Here is a 20,018-nt window from a genome sequence, read left to right on the forward strand (position 1 = left end):
AGAATGTTGCAATCAAGTTCCAGCCTCACTAGGCCACATGTTTTGGGCCTGCACCAAATGAACATCATTCTGGACCAAAATTTTTAAATGCCTCTCAGACAGCTTTGGTGTCACAATCCCTCCTAACCCATTAACAGCTGTGTTTGGCGTACTTCCAGATGGGCTTAAAGTGGAGAAGGACAAACAAACTAATTGCCTTTACTACACTATTGGCACATAGACTTATCTTGCTCAACTGGAAGAACCCTAACTCTCCTATTCTAAGTCAGTGGGTAACTGATGTTATACTGTATACTACTTGAAACTGGGAAAAATCAAATTCTCACTTAGAGGATCTATGCAGAACTTTTTCAAAACCTGGCAGGATCTAATCAATAACATTTTAGAATAAGCTTTTAAAGCACCGAGGAAGCAGATTCTCTCCCCTTTTTTCCTTTTTTTTCTTCTCCATTTATCTTTATTCACTTATTAATTCATCTGTTTACTTAGTTTTAAGTTTTATTCTGTTGGCTTAGCTCTCTTTCTCAGGGGTGGGTGTTGGTTTGTTTTCAATCTTATTTTTGTGAAAATTGATTTATTTGTATGGAATGTTGTGTGATTTCAATAAAGTCAATAAAATAAAAAAGGATAATTCCTGTCTTGTACATAGTAACCTCAGTATATTTTTGTCTGCCATGAAGTTTATATGATTCTATTCATAATATGAAAATGTAGACAGTGAAGTATTATAGACATTGTCACTTACATCCATTTTTATATTCCATTTAATTAGCAACTTTCAGAAATGAAGAAGTCCTATGTGTCACTGAAGTCCAGCTCCAGTCCTGTGAATGAAGATGTTACCAAGTGCAAAAGTAATAAAGAAGAAAGACAATGGAAACATAAAGAATGGCAGAACCTGAAAGAGATGCTGAAGGAACAGGTACATTAATTTTCATGCACAATAGCTACTAAACAACCAAACTATTCAAAAGTAATTGATTAAAGAACAAAAAAAATTAGGGGTCGCAAAGAGAAATAGCCCATACTAAGTAGGAAATACCCACTGTGTTTTTTCACATTCTCTTTTGCATTCACATCCAAACCATTTTATCTCCCACCAGGTAATTTTTCCATCTGCTTCCTACTTTAGGTTTGCTATTCTCATAGAAGGAAGTAGCCATCCATTTGTAGCTATCCTTAGGTCACTATTGGTGTTAAGCACCACACTAACATTAATTTGCCTCCCATAGGGATTACCCAACAGTGTTTCCTACAAATATATGATAAAGCATCTGAGTCATCTCTTGGAAAATGCCACAGATTCTGCGATTTCTTATTGGTTATGATGATTATTTCATTGCTTAACGCTAATCTTGGTAATTAAAAAAAAAACTTAGAAAGTAACTTAACAAATAATAAGTAACAACAAAAAACACAGAAAAGGAGTTGTCAATTAAAAAATTGTTAAGCTAAATAAATAAAGATGAAATAAGAATTTAAATATGACCCTTACAGATAAAAAATGTAATGTACAGTATCTGAACTCATTGCTGCTTTGAGGTGCATCAACAACCATTCTGTTGTATATTATAGCACAATGACACACTTTTCTGTTTCACAGTAAATGCTAACTTGCAACTCAAATTAATCACATAGAAAGTGTATTTTTCTGGTGATGTTTACGCATAAACCATACACATACTGTATATATCAACATATCACTTACCTTGACAGAGTACATAAACCACCTCCTCCACATAGATCATCTGCACAATTTCCATTATATACCCTTCACTCATTACAAAATTATATGTATAGATTACATTAATCTTCTCTCAACATAAACCATTAATCCAAAAAGAAATAAAATCTGAAATTGTATGACTACCTTAATTTTATCTGCCATAAAGCACTGTACAATTGCACCTATGATGACGCACAAAATCTGAGAGCTAAGTATAGCTACATGTCAAGGGTAACTAACTAGGTTGTCAATTTAATTGATACTGTAGTAATATGTCACAGTCAGTAAGTTTACATGTGCTTCAAATACCCGGTTATTCACAGAAACCTGATTTCTAAAATGCCATGTAATCCCTTTTTCTGGTTAGAGAAATTGGGTCATTGGCTTCTGAGAAAGCTGGTTAACAGAGGCAGATTTCTCCACAAATAATCTGATTATGTGGCTGTGTAAACCCTTAACTGGGTTACTGTTACTGTCAGCAGCCACAGGTAGGTAGGCAGATAGAATTTTATTTGTCCCCATGGGAGTCCACAAAATAAATTTCCAGAGGCATACTGAAATAATCTGTCTCAATATTTCAGAAATTGGTAAATTTATGTTGATTAGCCAACATACAATACTAAACTCAGCAGAAGAATTTCAAGAGCAGCAGGGTAAAAGTAACGTATGTTACATAGTCTGATTACTTTTTAACAGTAAACAGTAACCTAACACAATACTTATCTTATTGAAAAAATAGGCCTGTGTTATTATTATTCTTAGCACTGGGTGTAAGCCAAGAAGCACACATATCAGGGGCCTCATGCATAAACAGTGCATACGCACAAAAATGTTGCGTAAGCCCGTGTCCACGCTCAAATCGCGATGTATAAAATGCAGCAAAATATATTTATTACGTTATACAGATAAAATATAAACGTCATTTAAATAATCTATATTGTTAATAGTTAAACATGTGAGGACACGGTGGCACAGCACTAGCAATGATCTGGCGCCCCGATTATTCCTGCCTCGCGCTGTATTCTTGCTGGGGCTAGCATGACACTGCAGAAAGACAGATGGATAGAATAATTAAACATGTACTACGAATATATTTCAATGTTCCTTAAACGTTCTGAAGAATCGGCATTCTAAGCTTACAGATGGCATAACATCTATTACAGAGCTGATTGTGTGGCGAATGGTTACTTGGAGAAAGAAAAGGAAGGACATGAATTGGGGGTTAGTACATTTGAAAGAAACAGTACTGCTGCAATAAATTATTTCATCGAAGATGCAGCAAGCATCTTGCGAGAAGCAGGAACAATCTGTGGACAAGGCGCCTGCTCGTCACTATCACTGCGCCACCATGTTCCCATGTTTAATAACATGCTTTAACTCCTTATCATCATGAAAATGATATCACTTATGCATCTCAGTATTTCAACTATTTAGAGAGCTGTAATATTACGAATGTAATAGATTCTGTGTCCTGTCAGAGGAAGAGAAAACCCGTTTAAGAAACAGGTAGTGCACATAGAGCACATAGAAGATCAAATAGAAAACAAAGCATTTAACATGCTACTTTAGTTACGATGGGGTTTGAGAAACTAGAAAATTAAACAATTTTAAGATGAAGTTCATGATGTTCTACTTTAATGACAAAGTGAAGTACGTGATTAAAGTGGAAATTTCGAGATTAAAGTTGACATTTCGTGCTTTTTTCCCACTGTGTGTCTATTTTTTTTTTCTCTGTACCCTAATAAGCTTTCATATGACACTCAGACGGTGGGCTGCGACTCGCCTTTTCACTGTGACTTTGATATCTGACTGCTTCTTTTTTATTCGGGCACTGTGCGACTTTGTGAACGTGAACTTTCGAGTTTCTCCGACACTCTATGTCACTCAATCAACTTCCTTTTGTTGATTATATCACTGTTTAAACCAACAAATAGTAAGTTTTTCCTTGCCTTCACTTCACTGAAGTTCTTCTATTTTCCCTCGTGCTTTTGCCATTGTCTTTTTACAGAAGGCTGAGCTTAAGAGCTATTTATATTGATTTGCATATTCAAAGAGGCATAATTCTGGGAGGAGTTGGGGCGGGACAGCAGGTGCACGTGCGTTACTTTTCATGCTGACCGGGATTTATGTAGCTTAAGATCGTGGAAGTTGGTGTACACACATATTTATGCATCTTGATATTTTTGTGCGTCAGCACATTTCCGCTTTTGTCCGTATGCCATGTTATAGTGTGAATTCTACACATGGCGTTATACATGATGCCCAGTCACACAGCCATGCAGAAAAAAAGTGTGTTAAATGCAGTCCGGTACAAGAAGCCTTAAATAAAAGAGCCATTTTAACTAAACATATTTATAAAACACAGGAAAATTATCACAGACATGATGCTTATTTATTCACCGTGGCTAATGATAATATTTAACTCATTTTTGCATAGTTTAATGACGCTGGGTTGTTTTGACAATGAAGAACTCTAAAAGATTACTTGGCCATGTAAACATGGATTTTTAAGAAACCAAGGTTCTGCCTTAACCGGACTAGTCACTGCAATCCAGTTATGTGTGTGCATGTAAACACACTCACAGAGTCTTTTCTTTTTCTTCTTGCAAACACATCATGTACATTAACTACCTCCCTAATATTTTAATGGGCACTGTTGGAGTAATGTTAAGGTTAAACAACGTAATAACATTGTAGCAGGATTCTATTAAGAAAAAACATGCAGTACATAATAAATGTGAGATTGTGTATAAAATATGCCACTACTTAAAATTGTACAGTTGTGGTTTCTGAACAGCCTGCATTAAACCCTATAACACCTCAAAGTTTATGTTGAATTTATGATGTGATTTAAATACCAGCAACAAGTCAATAAAAAGGAAAGAGAATGATGACAGTACTTACTGAAAATACAATATATAATTGCATATCCATTCTCATTCTGAAGTGCTATATGGGAAATAGTTATGGGTTTTCATTATTTATACGGTATACTTTTGTAGCAGCAGCAGCAGTGGAAAATTACATTGATGGCCTGCCACAAAATTTTCTATATGGGGGAATCTCTGAAGGCATGCAATCAGGTCAGATAATTTAAAATTTACTTCAGTAGCCCAAGACCCGTTGCATTGTTTAAGGGATTGTGCCTTCTGTTGTCAGACCACAACTTTAGTTTTTTTCTCAATTTTACTGGACTTCATCTCCTGGCAGAAATTGCACTAGATTTTACATATTGCTCCCTAATATGTAGCGTTGAGCTTTGTAAAGGGTAGCCAGTAATCTGAAATAAAAAAAAAACTTCTGACCAAAATAGACTTCTTAAATTAATGAATTTAATAATGAAGAGTTACTAGAGGGTTCTTAGAGGAGGAATGGTGGGTTTAATTATATGCCATCTTCAGAAATGTTTCTGAGCTTAGTGGATGCCTTTTTCAAGGGCGAGTGCCTTCTGACATATTTGTATTATACACCTGTCTCTTTTTTGACACAACCTCTGCTAATGATGAATTACAGGCTGTCCTGCAATCTTATGGATCCAGTGTCCTGGGTTTGGACTCAATATCGAGGTGGAGTTTACATGTTCTCCATGTATCCCTGTGGGGTTTCCTCCTGAGACTGGCTTTCCTCTCACATTTGTAAAAACATGCAGGTTAGGTTAACTAATGATTCCAAAACAGCTGTTATGGTCCTGTTATGGATTGTTTTCTTGCATGTGTCCAATGCTGATGGGATAGAATCTGGCACCTCATGACCCTAACTTTGTTTACAAATGTATGTTATTTTTTCTTGGTCAGTGCAGTATTTAATAAAGGCTGAATCGAAGCATGGAGTCAGATAGTAGTCATTGTTTCTTTCGAGTCAGTAACTTATGGGCTATGAGAAAACAAACAGATGAATCTCTCTTACCATTCTGCCCATAAATCCAATGGAATGATCACATCCATAACTAATTTCTTTCATTACATCCTTCTGTAAGAAAATCGATTCAATGTCATACCACCTATGTGCAAATTAAGTTATCGTTGAGTGGCACAAAAACAAAAATAAGTCTCTAGTATCTCTGTATTTAACTCAACAGTCTGTCAGGTAGCTTGCAGTGCTGCACTAATATAATGACAAAATTCTACAAAACAGAAGTGTAATGATTATCCCTACCCATTATTCAAGTTGGCGATTCTAAATTGGCCCTAGTGTGTGTGGGTGTGTTTGTGTGTGTCCTGCAGTTTGCAGTATCTTTGCTAATTTATGCAAAGAACACAATATAACCACCCATGTAATGCACAGTGTCAGTTTTTAAGCAACGTAGCAGCTACGGAGATCTTTTTTAGTGTGCCAGGAGAAAGGTAGAGAAGTGTTTTCCAACTATTTTTCTGTGGTGGCACACTTTTTGTAACCCAAAAAATTCAAGGCACACCATTATTCTACCAACTACATCAACAGTAAATGTCATACACATGACAAACGGTCTGAAAGGTCTTAACTACCGGAGATGCCATCAGAATATCAGTTTGGAGATTGTCGCTCGCAGACACAGTAGTTAGTGAGCACTCGTATGCCCCCTGTCCCTGGTAGCTGTTACCCCTGACATGTCTCCTGGCTGTTACAAGTGCTGCATGTGTGACACAACAATCGCAGAGCTGCTTTTATGTCAGCTTCTCCAGGTAGTCCTGTCCCTCTCAGACAGATCTTGACCACCTGAGGAGTGTTTCTCTCAGGACCCAGGGGCACTGCACTGTTATTTCCCAAAGCACCAGTTGAAAAATACTTGTGTAAAATATAATTCGTTGATGATGATGAACAATTGAGGATGGTATCTGCACAGTTTTAACAGTTTTTTTTAAATATGCCCATTTAGGAGATACTTATACTTTCAACTAAATCAGTCTTTATTTCAGTGCATTCAAAATCTACAGTTGTTTCAATCATTTAGTTTTACTTTGAAACATCTGTGTTTTATATACTGTACCGATTTAAGAATTATCACAAGATTTTTTTGCAGTTATTTTTGTACGTGCTTGTAATACATTGGCCTCGTTTACTTATTGCTTTCTTTTCAACTTACCTTTTAGGAAGGCATTCAAATTCAGTTTGTACTTGCTTAAGTAGCATTTTGTTAAAAGTTCAGGTTTAAGGTCATTGTTTAAGTTTAAGCTATGGCATTATTTTTTTTAATTCCTTTGACTCTACATTATTTTTGTGATTCAGTGTGTATTTACTTCATGATTTAAGTACTTATTTTATGATTATGTTTTAATGTCTGCAGTGGGCTGGCACCCTGCCTGGGGTTTGTTTCCTGCCTTGCGCCTTGTGTTGGCTGGGATAGGCTCCAGCAGACCCCCATGACCCTATAGTTAGGATATAGCGGGTTGGATAATGGTTGGATGGATGGATGGATGGATGCAATTAACTACAGTGGTTAATTTTTTTAATCGATTCTAAGACCTAATTTAGCATAAAAGACAGGTAATAGAATACATTTTTTAAAAACTGATACTGTATCTCTTGTCCAATGTGTACCTACTGCACATTTTGTCTGTATCCTCGTGCGTGTGAAAAACCTGCTTATCAGATTCTGTTATTTCAAGGTGCCTGACTTGTCTCCTGTCTGCTCTTATACTTACCATCTTTGAAGGCAACTCTCTTGCCTTTACTCCTCCACATGTGTCTCACCTTCACACTTGGTCTTTCAATCACATCACCAAAGCCAAAGTAGGGATTGGACACATGCACAGATCATAGCATTTTATTATATGGTATATAATATAATGTAATACAAAACATACGTACAGTATACACACAGTATATATGGTCATTGATTGAAATATTTCCTTTTATTCAGGAAGCAAAGTGGGCAGTTAAAATGGAGAAGCTCTATGAAGAACACAATCTGGAAAAGCATAAAGTAAGTAGTTTCATTTCTGTGACACCGTAATATGGTATTTTTTATGTAGATGGACAAAAATTCTAGGAAAAGGTTTATTGCATGTTAAGTTTAATGTTGTGCAATATCTGCAACCATCCAGTTTGTCATGTGTTTTACATGGAGTGTATATTGTTGTCTGTTCTCTTATAGCTTCAAAATGACTTGAAGAGACTCTGGTCTTTGGTAGCCAAGGATAAAGATGTTTACAGAACATCGGTAGAGGAGCTTGGCGAGAAACTACAGCAGCAGAATGAAATCATTATCAAACAGAAGCAAGAGGTTTCTGTAACTCTGTTTGAATTATGTGAATAATTTAAAAGAAAAGCTTTCTTTTCTATTATTTTGTTTGTGATGCTTAATACAAATAAATATAAAAATGTATAGGTTTACATGTATGAAGGTAAAATGTTACAGATGAACATTACTGTATGTGAAACTTGAATGCACCTCTGTTACTTAGGGCTCATAGTAGACTTGTCACTCTCCACAGCTGGACAGTTTAGAGAAGCAATTAGGATAAAAAATAAAACATTGGGTTATGTAGCATGTTGTGTTATTATTATTATTCTTAAGATCTAAAATGCAATCTAGGATACTGTGTGAAGTTTTGCTCTCCATTTTACAAGTTGGACAAACAGGGTGTAAACAAAATAGAAACCACCTTGTCTGATTAGTCTGAAGGAAGCGGAATGTTTTTGACTACGCCAACAGAAGACAGGCACATCTCTTCAGTGTCTTGTGTTTGCTGTACCGTAACAGAATGGAAAAAAAGACAGGCTGAGACTGTGAGTGAAAACATTTGTATTGCTGGCATTGTCTATCTGGCACTTTGTAATTGGCTGTCAAAATGCTCCAAGCTTGCAGTACTTCAGAAATTGGAAACTGTACTGAAAGTTTTAAATGAGTCATGTAATCCGTCATCCCCTGTAATCTAAAATCCTCAAGGTGACATGATCCAACAGCTGCAAACATTATGTTTGACATGTTCTCCAATTTAATGTTGTCGAGTGTGCCGTCAGCCTTAGACATCCATATCTTGAGATATTCAGAGCGGAATCAATACATGGCAAGAAAGCACTGAATTTTATCCTGATGCAATGTTGTTACAGAACAAACTGACTCTTTTGACTTTTGCTATTATCTTATATTGACTAAGTTGACTGCTTAAGTTACAAAATACAGATCATTCCTGTAGAGGTAAAGACTGGCAGTGCAACAAATTATCAAAGTTCAGTCAGAAATGATTTAAACACCACAGACACTCCCATTTCTCACAAGAGCAAATAGACAAATTCCAGGAATATAAGATATGAGCTATAAAGAATGACTGACAATGTTTAAAAATTTTCTGTTTAAACTAAAGCCAGTGGGACATTACATGACTTCTAGGTGGGCTAGTATGTCAGACTTGATGACTGAAGCTGCATGGCTAAAAACTGAATTGGACAACAGATTTGACGACTCAGTGTCGACTTTCCAGCAAGCTCTCCCCTTTTTCTGACAATAATGATTTGCTTGGCCTTGGCAAAGATGGTACTGTACGAATGCTTTTCAGGTACAGTGAGTATAGCCACAATCTCAGCCTTTTTTTCTTTCTTTCTTTCTTTCAATTCTATCATGACACATTAAATAAGAAACATCACACAAGCCTCTTTTCTGTTTGCTAGGTCCAAAACACCAGCGTTCTGTATTCCTTGTTCCTGCATTATATGTATTGTAATTCCAAGTGAACTCATACACACACACATACACAATCCAGCACCTGTGACTTAAGATCATCTCAAGCCTGTTTGATTTTGTGGGGGCAGCTGGACTGAGTTGCCAAGTATACCAGAGTAAATGATAAGTTGTCATGAGAGTGTACTGTGACTGCCTCTGATGCACTTTATATTGAGAAGAAGAATTAGTAAGGTACATGGTACTTGTTACATTAAAACTACAGTGTGTGAAACACTGTATTAAAAATAAGCTCAGGCACTGCCTGGGCAGTTTGTATGACCACCCTTTGTCTGAGCAGATTTCTTCCAGGAACTCAGATTTTCCTCCCACATCCCAAAAATTTCAGGTTAGGTTGGTTGAATTGGCTTTGTGTAAGTGTGAGTGTGGGTTGGGCATGAGTAGATCCTGTGGTGGACTAGTTGCCCCAGGTTTGGTTTCCATACTGTGACACCAGATGCTGCCAGAATAAGCTTTAGCCACTGTCACTTATCTGTTTTAATGAAAATTGTTTAAGTTCCTGTGGATGATAGGATGACCATTGTGATCTCTCTCTCTGTTAAAATACAGTTTACTATTGTCATTATTATTAAAAGAAATGTGAAAATATTTTTGGTAGCACTTTGAAATGACTGATTATTTTACTTCCTATTGATATAATATCATATCTTTTTAATTCTCATTTATTTAGATTAAGCAGCTGTCTTGTAAACCCCCAGAAAAAGAAAAAGAAGTCAAACGTAAGTTCATGCACTATAATGTAAAAAGTTATATTTAATTGCTTGGTTAACATGTACTACTTAAAGCCATGGAGATAAACAGCACACAGTTAAGAAAATTAATTTACATGGTAGCAAAAAAAACTGCCTTTACAGCATTTTTCAGATTGTTTAAAGCAGTCAACTGTTCTCAGTAATCACATGTGATTTTTTTGCTAATCAGTCTAACATTTGAAAATATTTGTGCAGAATAAAAATTATAACATGCCTTATCTCGAATTGAACATTATTATCTGCCTTGGCTACACAAGAGGGCGCTGATGGTAAAGAATATGTATTTTACAAGGGACATGTTAACTGGAATACTTACCATACCATACCATTTTCTAAGCCCACATAATCCTCAACAGGGTTGTGGTGGGGCAGGAGCCTATACACAAAAAACATAAGGTGCAAGGGCAGGAACAATGCCCTAGACAAGGTGCCAGTCCATTGCAGAGGAGCTGGAGTGCTTTCTCGTTCTAAATAAATACATCAGCTACAAAATTAGTACAAGGCCATTTTCTTAGGCTAAATAAAACTCCTCTTGCTACTAGAACAAAGAGGAAGCCTTCGTATTTTTGCAATAAGAGCAGTTTGCCTGAACTGTCTCTTACGGATTATTGTTCAAAAAGACAGGTTGGCCCACTTAATTATCCGAGAGTGCTGTGCATTTCCTGTTTGCACGGCTTCATCTCGGCTCTGACAAATGTGCTGGCTGTGCCAGTTATACCATTTGTGTAGCTTCCGTTGCAAACATTGTCTGCTTGAAATCATTCATTTAATTACTACTGTGCTTTCATATTTGATGGACCATTTGGCACTAAAGCAGATGCATCATCAGGATTCAACTAGTGCAGTGGATACAATGAAATGCTTATGAACATCTTTTACTTGAAATTAGAGTATTTCTGAAAATTAGTAACAATACATAATGTATTGTGGAAATTGGGAGGCTGAAAGAAATGCAATCAGTGTGATATGGATTTTAAGATTTTTCATTAGTACAGTGCTTCAAAAGAAACTGAAAAACAAGAACATCCAGATGATCACTTGCTTTGTCTTCCAGTTCTCTCTTATATTTGATTTCTCTTATAGAAAAGTCCATCATCTCTGTATCGTGGGCTTCAGACAGTAAGCGCAGCTTCTGGCTTTTATGAGTTAGGCAATTCTTCACTGTCTAACAATCAGACGTTTTCCATAGATATGGCTTCGTCTTGTATTTTGTGCACCAGTGCCCTAGAAACTAAGTTACCCAAACAACTGCAATTGTTTAATGCTCTGATGCTGATCTTTCCGATTATAAAATAGGTCATTATGATAGCAATTGATGAGAAGATTTCACAAATAATTACAGAATTACAGTATTTGACAGTTCCTTTAGAGTGCCTCCTTCTCTTGCATGATTTTGCTCAAAATCTGATCAGCACATCATCATCTCATAACAGGCTTAGGTTTCAAATTTGGTATTTTTCCACCCAGCTGTTTTAGCTGTAGACCGTCCTCAAGAAACTGTGACACACACACAGACACACACCCATCATGAAGATATCTGTGTTTTCAGGATCAGGGGACCCTAACCGGAGATCGAAATTTTTGACAAATCTAAAGCTTTCGCTCCTCCCCTATAGACAATAGGTTTTGGTGGGAGAGGGCACAAAGCAAAAACTGAATACTAAAGGGTGGCAGTTACTTCGGAGTTAACCCACTTACATCATAATCAGTATTGAAGAATCAGAATATTAAAAATAACAAAATATTAAAATTAAGATAAACAATGCTTACTTCATTCAGTAAAAATACTATAACCAGTTTGAAATATCTGGGTTGAAACAAAAAAAAATAGAAACTGGGAAGTAACAGTGTCCATAATTGCAGTATGAGTGTAAATAAAAGAAAAAACTAGTTGTGACGAAAACCAGCAGCTACACCAAAAGGACTGAAACTGAAAACCACCAGTCTAACCATCTGTTAAATTCAGGGTCACAAGGTATGACAAACTCAATGCACTGTTGATAAGTTAATACCCAAAAATATATACAACAAAACATAATGGCAAAAATTAATATCACATCATGTTTGGGGTTGGATTCTTTTTTTTGACAGCTAATCCACAACCCACAAATGAATCACAAAAAGAAATGAGCCTGCCTGAATGTAGGATTATAGTTTGTTTATCCAATAGAACCCTACCATCATCAATTCAACAAACATTTGATTGGAGCAAGTAAAGTGAGACAAAATTATGACACTGTTTTCTGTGCTTCAGTCTGTGATTTATATTGAGTTTATGTTATGTTATTTCATATTTATGTCAATTTGAAATTATTTTCTCAATGTCTAGCACTTATATTATCAAGAGAAAACAGCTACAAAAATCCACAGTTACCATTTTCATCTGTAGCTGCATTTTATCAATTGGGTTTCCATTATTGTTGCTTGTACTTAAAACGTTTTTAGGTTTTGTATCCATAAAACAGGGAAAAGGTGTGGTATAATTATACTGTTGTAGTAAAAACATTTAAATCACATTATTTTTAAAATCATTTTCTCTATATTCTCCCTATTCTATTTTGGGGCAGAAGGGTCTGTACTTTGGACAGAAAAATCAGGGAATATCTTGTTAATATTATATACTACAATATCATGATTCATAGTCCTTCTTTTAGTTATTTCACTTTCTGATTATCTGCGTCCATAATCTCATGTTTTAGCATGAGTATCTATGGTTCATCTGTATAAAGTAAGAATTAATAGTTTTGGTGCAATTTATAATTACATGTACATTTAGATTCTGTGTAATTATCAAATATGAAATATCATTCTTATTTTATTTCCAGCTCTTACTTCAGCACCTCAAGTTCGTCAAATCAATCCTACAGTGTATACCAGGCAAGGTAAAAAACTGAAAAATATTTCTTTTTTATATTTTTCACAAATGTGACGCAACATACTTTTATGTCTGCCTGGTTATACTTTATATTTTAAGCTTAAAATAACATTCTGATATGAACAATTAAGAGACAGCTATTCTGAACATGTTTCTTACTCGGAACTACGTTGTTTATATCCCTCTGCTTTTTAAACAGGCTATTTTTTCCAAATTGTGTCGGGAATATCTTTGATATGCCATTTAATATAATCAATTGAAATTTGTGTTGCATTGTTTATTACCAAAATATTAAAGTGTGTTTCATTTTTAAAACAATTGGGGTGGCGCTATCATGGCATGCTAGGTCTGTTACGTTGCCTAAATGATTGCATAGTAACGACATGCAGTAGGTTCAGATACAGTGAGTCAACTTATGAAACTTGTAGGCGAAACCAAGAAATGACAAATAGTAACAATTCAGAAGGGTATGGAAAGTCTGGCCAGACAATTGCGAAATGCAGTATAATGTATATGTGTGCATAAAGAATGTTCATAAAAAAGGATGTTTATAAATAAGATGAATGAAATCAATTCACATGAAGCAAACTCTGAAATATTCCAGGGGTTTTCTGTTGATGCTCTCAGTCTTTGTTTTCTTCACATTTGTATTAGCATGTGCAATGTATATGGTATTAATGTAGAGTGCAGCCACGTTTTAATTGTATTTACTTCCTTTCAAAACATGTTGCGTAACCTTCCCAATAATAATTATAATAATATAGCTCTAACTTTTAGGTGAGACCACTTTGTGGCTAACCTAAGACATTTTTCTTGCACTTAGCTCCTCACTTCATTCAGGCCATGTGTACCTTGCTTATAGAGATCTTTTTACTCCCATGAAAATGTTTGTCATAGGTAAATTTTTGGAATAAATCATAAAGAACAAGATAATAACAATCATGTGCAATTGTGTTACACTATAGCCAACATTGATCTGACATGTGGTAGCTAGTATTTGATTAATATACTAGAATCCACCCTAAAAGGATGTGTCTTTGTGTCTGTCTGTTTGGCATGTCTCTGTCATTCCAAAACATGGTGCATCACAAACATTTTAGTAATAAAATGCATTGCATCTCTCATTCCAACAGAGGGCACATCACAAACATTAACACTGCTATTATAAATCCTAAAGCAAATCTATATATATGAAAGTCACTGTATGTGTGTATGTATATATGTATGTTCCAGCATCACTTCCAAACGACTGGAGAGATTTTCATGAAACTTGGTACACATGTTTCTCATTGGTCGACTAAAAATAATGTAGGGTGAAATCAACCCTAACTCATCCCCTTCTGGGTAGGGTGGGGAGTGATTTTGCAGTCTTGTATGCATATTATCATCCAGTTGACACTCAGAACGACCACCAGAGGGCGAACTGGAGGCATTCTTTATGTTTGAGCACCACCGTGCCTCTGTTGCTTTTGAAATTAAATAGAGTTGGGCAGATCTGTGCGTCTTCTGGATGATAACATACATATAAGACCACAAGACAAGCACATTAGTGTGTCTTCATTGTTTGTTGATTTAATTTTATTTTTAAAGATTTTTTTTTTTAATTATATTTTTCTCAATCAATTAAAAAAAAACAAAACTTTATTTTCCTCCCGGGCAACGCTGGGTGTTTCAGCTAGTGACATATAACAAAGACATTGCATGGTACACTGCAAATGTTAACACTGGGGCCTATGTTGATTACTTTATTTCAGCCTGCCTTAGATGGGTTGCACAGCTAATTGTATAATAAAAAAATAGGTTTTGATTATAGCGCAGCATACAGCAAAATTTATCTCAGCATTCAAGAAGTGGAATGCAGATGGGTGCACAATTGGGTTAGGCACAGAGGCACAGAAGATAACAGATTATTTTGTCATGAACGTTTGGGTGTAAACTGATATATCATAGATTTCAGTGATGAGGCCATAGGTTTTAATTTATAGCTAAATTTAGATAAAGCTATAACTAAAGTTTGTTACATTTAAAGATAATACTAATCTACATGATTCAACAGATTATCTAAAAAATATCTGGCATACATAATAATTATGGCATATATTAACACCAAGAAACAGAAAATAAAATAAATGATGTGTTCAATGCACAACTGTCTCTGTATAAAGCTAGTGTTGTAAAATTGTGGACCTGTTAGCAATTTTCCCAATGTATAGGTGTAGTATATTTAGTTGTGTCTGCATTAAAAAATGTACTGGAGTGATTTTGTTCAAGATCCATAGGCGTCTAGCATTTTACAATGGTAATAACTTTATGAAGTTTAATTTGGGATGAGTGATTCTTTTTTGATTTACTATGACCACACAAAATGATTGCAGGAAAAAAAGATGCATACAGCACAATGCTTGTGAAATTGTAGATATATTTAGCTGTATGGAATATCATTGGGGTTGCACGGTGGCGCAGTGGGTAGCGCTGCTGCCTCGCAGTTAGGAGACCCAGGTTTGCTTCCCAGGTCCTCCCTGCGTGGAGTTTGCATGTTCTCCCCGTGTCTGCGTGGGTTTCCTCCGGGTACTCCGGTTTCCTCCACAGTCCAAAGACATGCAGGTTAGGTGCATTGGCGATCCTAAAGTTGTCCCTAGTGTGTGCTTGGTGTGTGTGTGTGTGAACGCCCTGTGGTGGCCTTGCACCCTGTGTTGGCTGGGATTGGTTCCAGCAGACCCCCATGACCCTGTAGCTAGGATATAGCGGGTTGGATAATGGATGGATGGATGGAATATCACTGCTTGTAGTTGAATAAATTCCATTCCTTAAATAAGGTGTTACAATTTTCCAATGATCTCGGAGCTGAAAGTGATTAAAAACAAATAAACAAATATTGTAGAGTAGGTAAATGGTTCATAATCTTCTTTCCCCAATCCTGCACTTATCCTCACCGAGGAAAACAGTGGCAGAGAACTGTAGATATGTGGGTGAAGTTGCCATGTAGCACAACTGAAAGTAACAGTTTGAAAAAATCCCTTGTAAAAATCTTGCCACTCAGCTACTATTCAAGACCCCTTGTGAAAAATTCCTAGGTTTCTACTACAAATACCAGTAATGACCAGATGCCAGATTGTTTTCTGGTGGGTGAATCTATTCAGCTTAATACACTTTATTATGTAGGCCTTAAATGAATGTGTAAAATCCCATACTCTTACTACACTGTCAGATACTGTAGTTCCGCACTTTCCCCTTCCTGTAAACTGAAGCAATAAGAGGGAAGACCATCACAGGCAGGAGAGACATTACGCATTTATTCATGTATTATAGATCAAAAACATTGTGGACACCATTGAGCCTGGTACTGCTTGGTGTTTAGTCTTTCGCAAGTGGCCCATTTCTTTTATTGCTTGAGGTGTCAGCAGTGACTCAGAGCATTCTTGACATGACTTTTCCCTCCTCCTTTCTTCCCTCTTGTACTGATTTTATAAAGCTGAGAATCTAGGTATGATGTGGCCATCCAGTCTCCACGACAGCTTTGCCTTTCTTTACAGTTAAATTTCTTGACTCCAAAGTGTGCCTTCAGAGCTCATAGTCTTCTGCTATTAGAGTCAGGAGGCTATAGTGAGCTGTACTGGTGTAACTGTGGACAGGGTTTATAAGAAGTGCCCTTGTACACAACCAAACGTTCATAACACTTAACTTGTGTTTCTCAAATCAGCAGCTTTAGCTCATTCTTCTGACATCATAAATGGCAGCCAAAAGCACTGCATGATCGTTTAACTCGGAAACAGCTTTTGGTAGAGCTATTTGCACTTTCTACTTAAACTAATTATCAAAAATTTAGGTAATTCTTAAGCAAACATCAAAACATTAGCAGACAAGATACATTTTTAGTAGCCAAGTAAATAACCAGTTGTTTTAACACAAAAGTAAAACATCTTTAGAAATAAAATATCTTGAAATGTCTTTGTAAAGGTCCACTTTTTGAATACTACAAGAAAAATTCAACTTACTTGTCCAACACAGATGACTATACATTCTCAAGAGGTTACACCTATGGACTGATTAGTTTATAAACAACCTTAAGGTAGTTTTCATAATTGAGCACAGAACTTCTCCTTAAGCTCTGACTTCACTACAAGTCCCATATCTTGTTGATATTTTCATGTATCTATATAGTAGTCATTTTCTCTTCTCTCATCTCAACCTCTATTGCACACTGTCCTGGTGAAAATCAAGATTTCCTTTCCTGAGTAGCAATAACCTCCAAATCCTTGTCAAGAGCCACCCCTGCATCAAGGTCTTAGAATGCTGGTCAGTAGTGAGGACTAGGTGACCCATATACTTCAATCTGGCTCACTTTGAAGAAACTGCATGGATCCACCTTGTGAGCTTACCAAATTGCAAAGAAAAGATTTGCAGTCGTATTGAAGGCTGTTAGATAACACAGATTTGGATGAGTTAGTAATTTAATATTTTACACTGTGCTTAACAATTTAAATAATATAGAAAAAGTGATTTAATAATGTTGTGGTACAGCGCTGTAGGATAACTAACATACTATTTAAGGTTATTTTAATTTTGAAGAATGTTGGGTTTAAACACTTTGTGCAAACATAATTATTGCAAAGTATTAAATAAATTTCAATATTCTTTGAAATAAGCATGCATTAAATGTACAGTATTAGCTTGAATGGGTGAATGCTATTCTTATTTTCTTTGAAAAAAGGCTTACTCTTTCTGCTTATATCCTTGCCTTTCTGTTGTCTTGTGTTTTCCTAATTGCTAGCACATGTAGTGTCTCAACATATACTGGAGCCTATAGAAGAGCTTTCAGATGAGGATGAAGGTAACATTAATAATAACAAAAAAAAATTATAATTTTTACAGTCAGTGCCAGGCTGCTTTTGAGAAGAAAAAGGAATGCTGCACCCAAAAAATATATTATTTTTATATATTACTTACCCCATGTAGTTTGTAGTGATGGCCAAGAAAAAAATTTAATGTCATGTCTTTGTTTAAAACCAACATAACGTTTTTGATAAAACGGCAGCCAATGACAATCAACACTGGCCAACAGCAAACCATATAAAACGGTAGTTACTTGTGTTGTATAATCTACTGTATATGTCATGTCATTTTTTAAATAAATACCTCCTGAAAATTAAAGTAGTGCACAGGCAGGAGGCCCCTTCACATGGAATTGCACTTCTGAATTGAAGACAGGACCAGTGATTTGATAGGGAGAGGTTGAGCTTCAGTTCAAAAGCATGACTCTGTGTAAAGGGCCTTTTGGTTCTTGGACGTACTTTCATGTTCTGCAGTTATTTATCTAACAGTATTTTAGCAAAAATACATGTGTTTTGCACTTTGTGAGCATACAGTTGGATGACTTGACATGTGGATTATGTGACATGAGTAATGTGAGATTTTTCCCATGGACATTATTATATTGTTTGCTATTGTCCAATGTTGGACACCATTGGCTCCTGCTCTATCAGAAACATTGTTAATGTCCATTCTCCACGAAAACATAAAATTGAACATTTTCTTGGCCTAAATGCTAAATGTGGTAAGCAACATACACAAAAACATATTTTTGTGTGGAGTGTTCCCTTAAGTGGTTAATTATTTTTTTCTCATCATTTACCAGATATGTCAGTTATCTTTTGTGGTTATGTACAACACGAGCATGTTTGTGCTTTAATTTAAACAATAATTCATGGACATGTTTCTTTAGAATCATTTAGACATGCAGTGTTTACTTACCCATATTAATGACACTACATAGGGCACTAAACAAATTGTTTTGTGTTCATGCCATTACTAGAGTGTCAGTAGAATCAGCACAGATGTCCTGCCTAATTCAGATTTGAGGCTGCTTTTCAAGATGAGCATGTTTGTGATTTCTAAGTTGGCTTATTCAGTTTAGAATCAAGAGCATGTATGCAGCAGTCAAAAACAGGGCATTCACAGGAGAATAACAAAATATATTTCTTCACTAAAACGCATTTATCTTTCCTAATTACTACATTCTACATGGTGCTGTGTAGCTGCTTGACTGGCAAAATAGGCTGGAGGGTAGCAAAGAACTGGTTTAAGAAGAACAAAATTTGTCCTTGGACAGCAGGCATGACACTTGTGGTAATGGAGTCAGAAATATAGAAATCTTGGTCAGCAAGTGCAGCACTAGGACTTTCTTTGTATGTGTTCTTCACCCTGGATCTAGTTCTGAGGATGTCCCCTAGATAATGTTAAAACACCACATCAGAGCAGTGATAACTAACCTTAGCATTGTTAGGTAAGTTAGGACAAGGTCTCTTCTAACAGGAAAGATGGTGAGTGGGGGAATACATTTGTCCCTTGTGCGTAGATTGTTTTTGATGGCTGACAAGTTGCTAAGTGAGCCTGCCTGGCCAAACAGGACACAAATGCTGCTTAGTAAGGCTCCATTTCTGATTTCTGTTTAATTTTATAGGTTGTGTTCTCCGTTTGTCTCTCCCTTTCTGTATGTTTTTGGAGTGATTATTGACTATTTTGTAATTGTGTTTGGTTAGGTTGGCATCTCCCTTTGTAAATTAGTTTGCATTCATGTCATACAGTATGTATTAATATTTAACATGTACACTGTACAAAGATTACAGAAGTTTCCCAGAAATTATGTGGGGTCCCGGAAGCGTAAAACCCCATATGTTAAGTTGTTGCTGTAGACAGAATGGTGTGTTAGCACACTGCCAACAGCTACTGCTGCACGTAGTGAAGGCAAGAGCTGTGGTTGGTTAGACAAGACGTTAAGTTGGATTTATAGGGATGGATGAGCAGGCAGGATCAAATTAGGACCAGAAATGTTTTTCCAGTACAGCAACTTCCTGACTGTGGAGGAAACAGACAAATGTGATACCTATAGTCTTGGCCTCAACCCCCTCCTGTATCCCCATAATTTAGTTGTTGTAAGAATAGCAGAATGACAACACTTACTGCCTCTCCACCTCTCTTACCATCTTTTTCTGATTTAACTCTGAA

General features: G+C 36.2%; 1 protein-coding gene across 4 annotated transcripts in view; it reads left to right on the forward strand.

Annotated features, from left to right (window-relative positions):
* The window catches only part of dzip1 (DAZ interacting zinc finger protein 1), an 84,614-nt gene that overhangs the window by 37,832 nt on the left and 26,764 nt on the right, over nucleotides 1-20,018 (forward strand). For 3 of the 4 annotated variants that reach the window (XM_051926777.1, XM_051926778.1, XM_051926779.1), the window contains exons 6-11: nucleotides 773-922; nucleotides 7,566-7,628; nucleotides 7,800-7,928; nucleotides 10,057-10,105; nucleotides 12,964-13,020; nucleotides 17,785-17,844. In XM_051926777.1, the coding sequence (XP_051782737.1) occupies nucleotides 773-922; nucleotides 7,566-7,628; nucleotides 7,800-7,928; nucleotides 10,057-10,105; nucleotides 12,964-13,020; nucleotides 17,785-17,844 (508 nt within the window). The remainder of the gene's footprint in view (nucleotides 1-772; nucleotides 923-7,565; nucleotides 7,629-7,799; nucleotides 7,929-10,056; nucleotides 10,106-12,963; nucleotides 13,021-17,784; nucleotides 17,845-20,018) is intronic. The other variant, XM_028799554.2, reaches the window with a different exon arrangement.

The sequence above is a fragment of the Erpetoichthys calabaricus genome, chromosome 4 (genome assembly GCF_900747795.2).
Source record: "Erpetoichthys calabaricus chromosome 4, fErpCal1.3, whole genome shotgun sequence".
NCBI classification, from domain to species: Eukaryota; Metazoa; Chordata; class Cladistia; order Polypteriformes; family Polypteridae; genus Erpetoichthys; species Erpetoichthys calabaricus.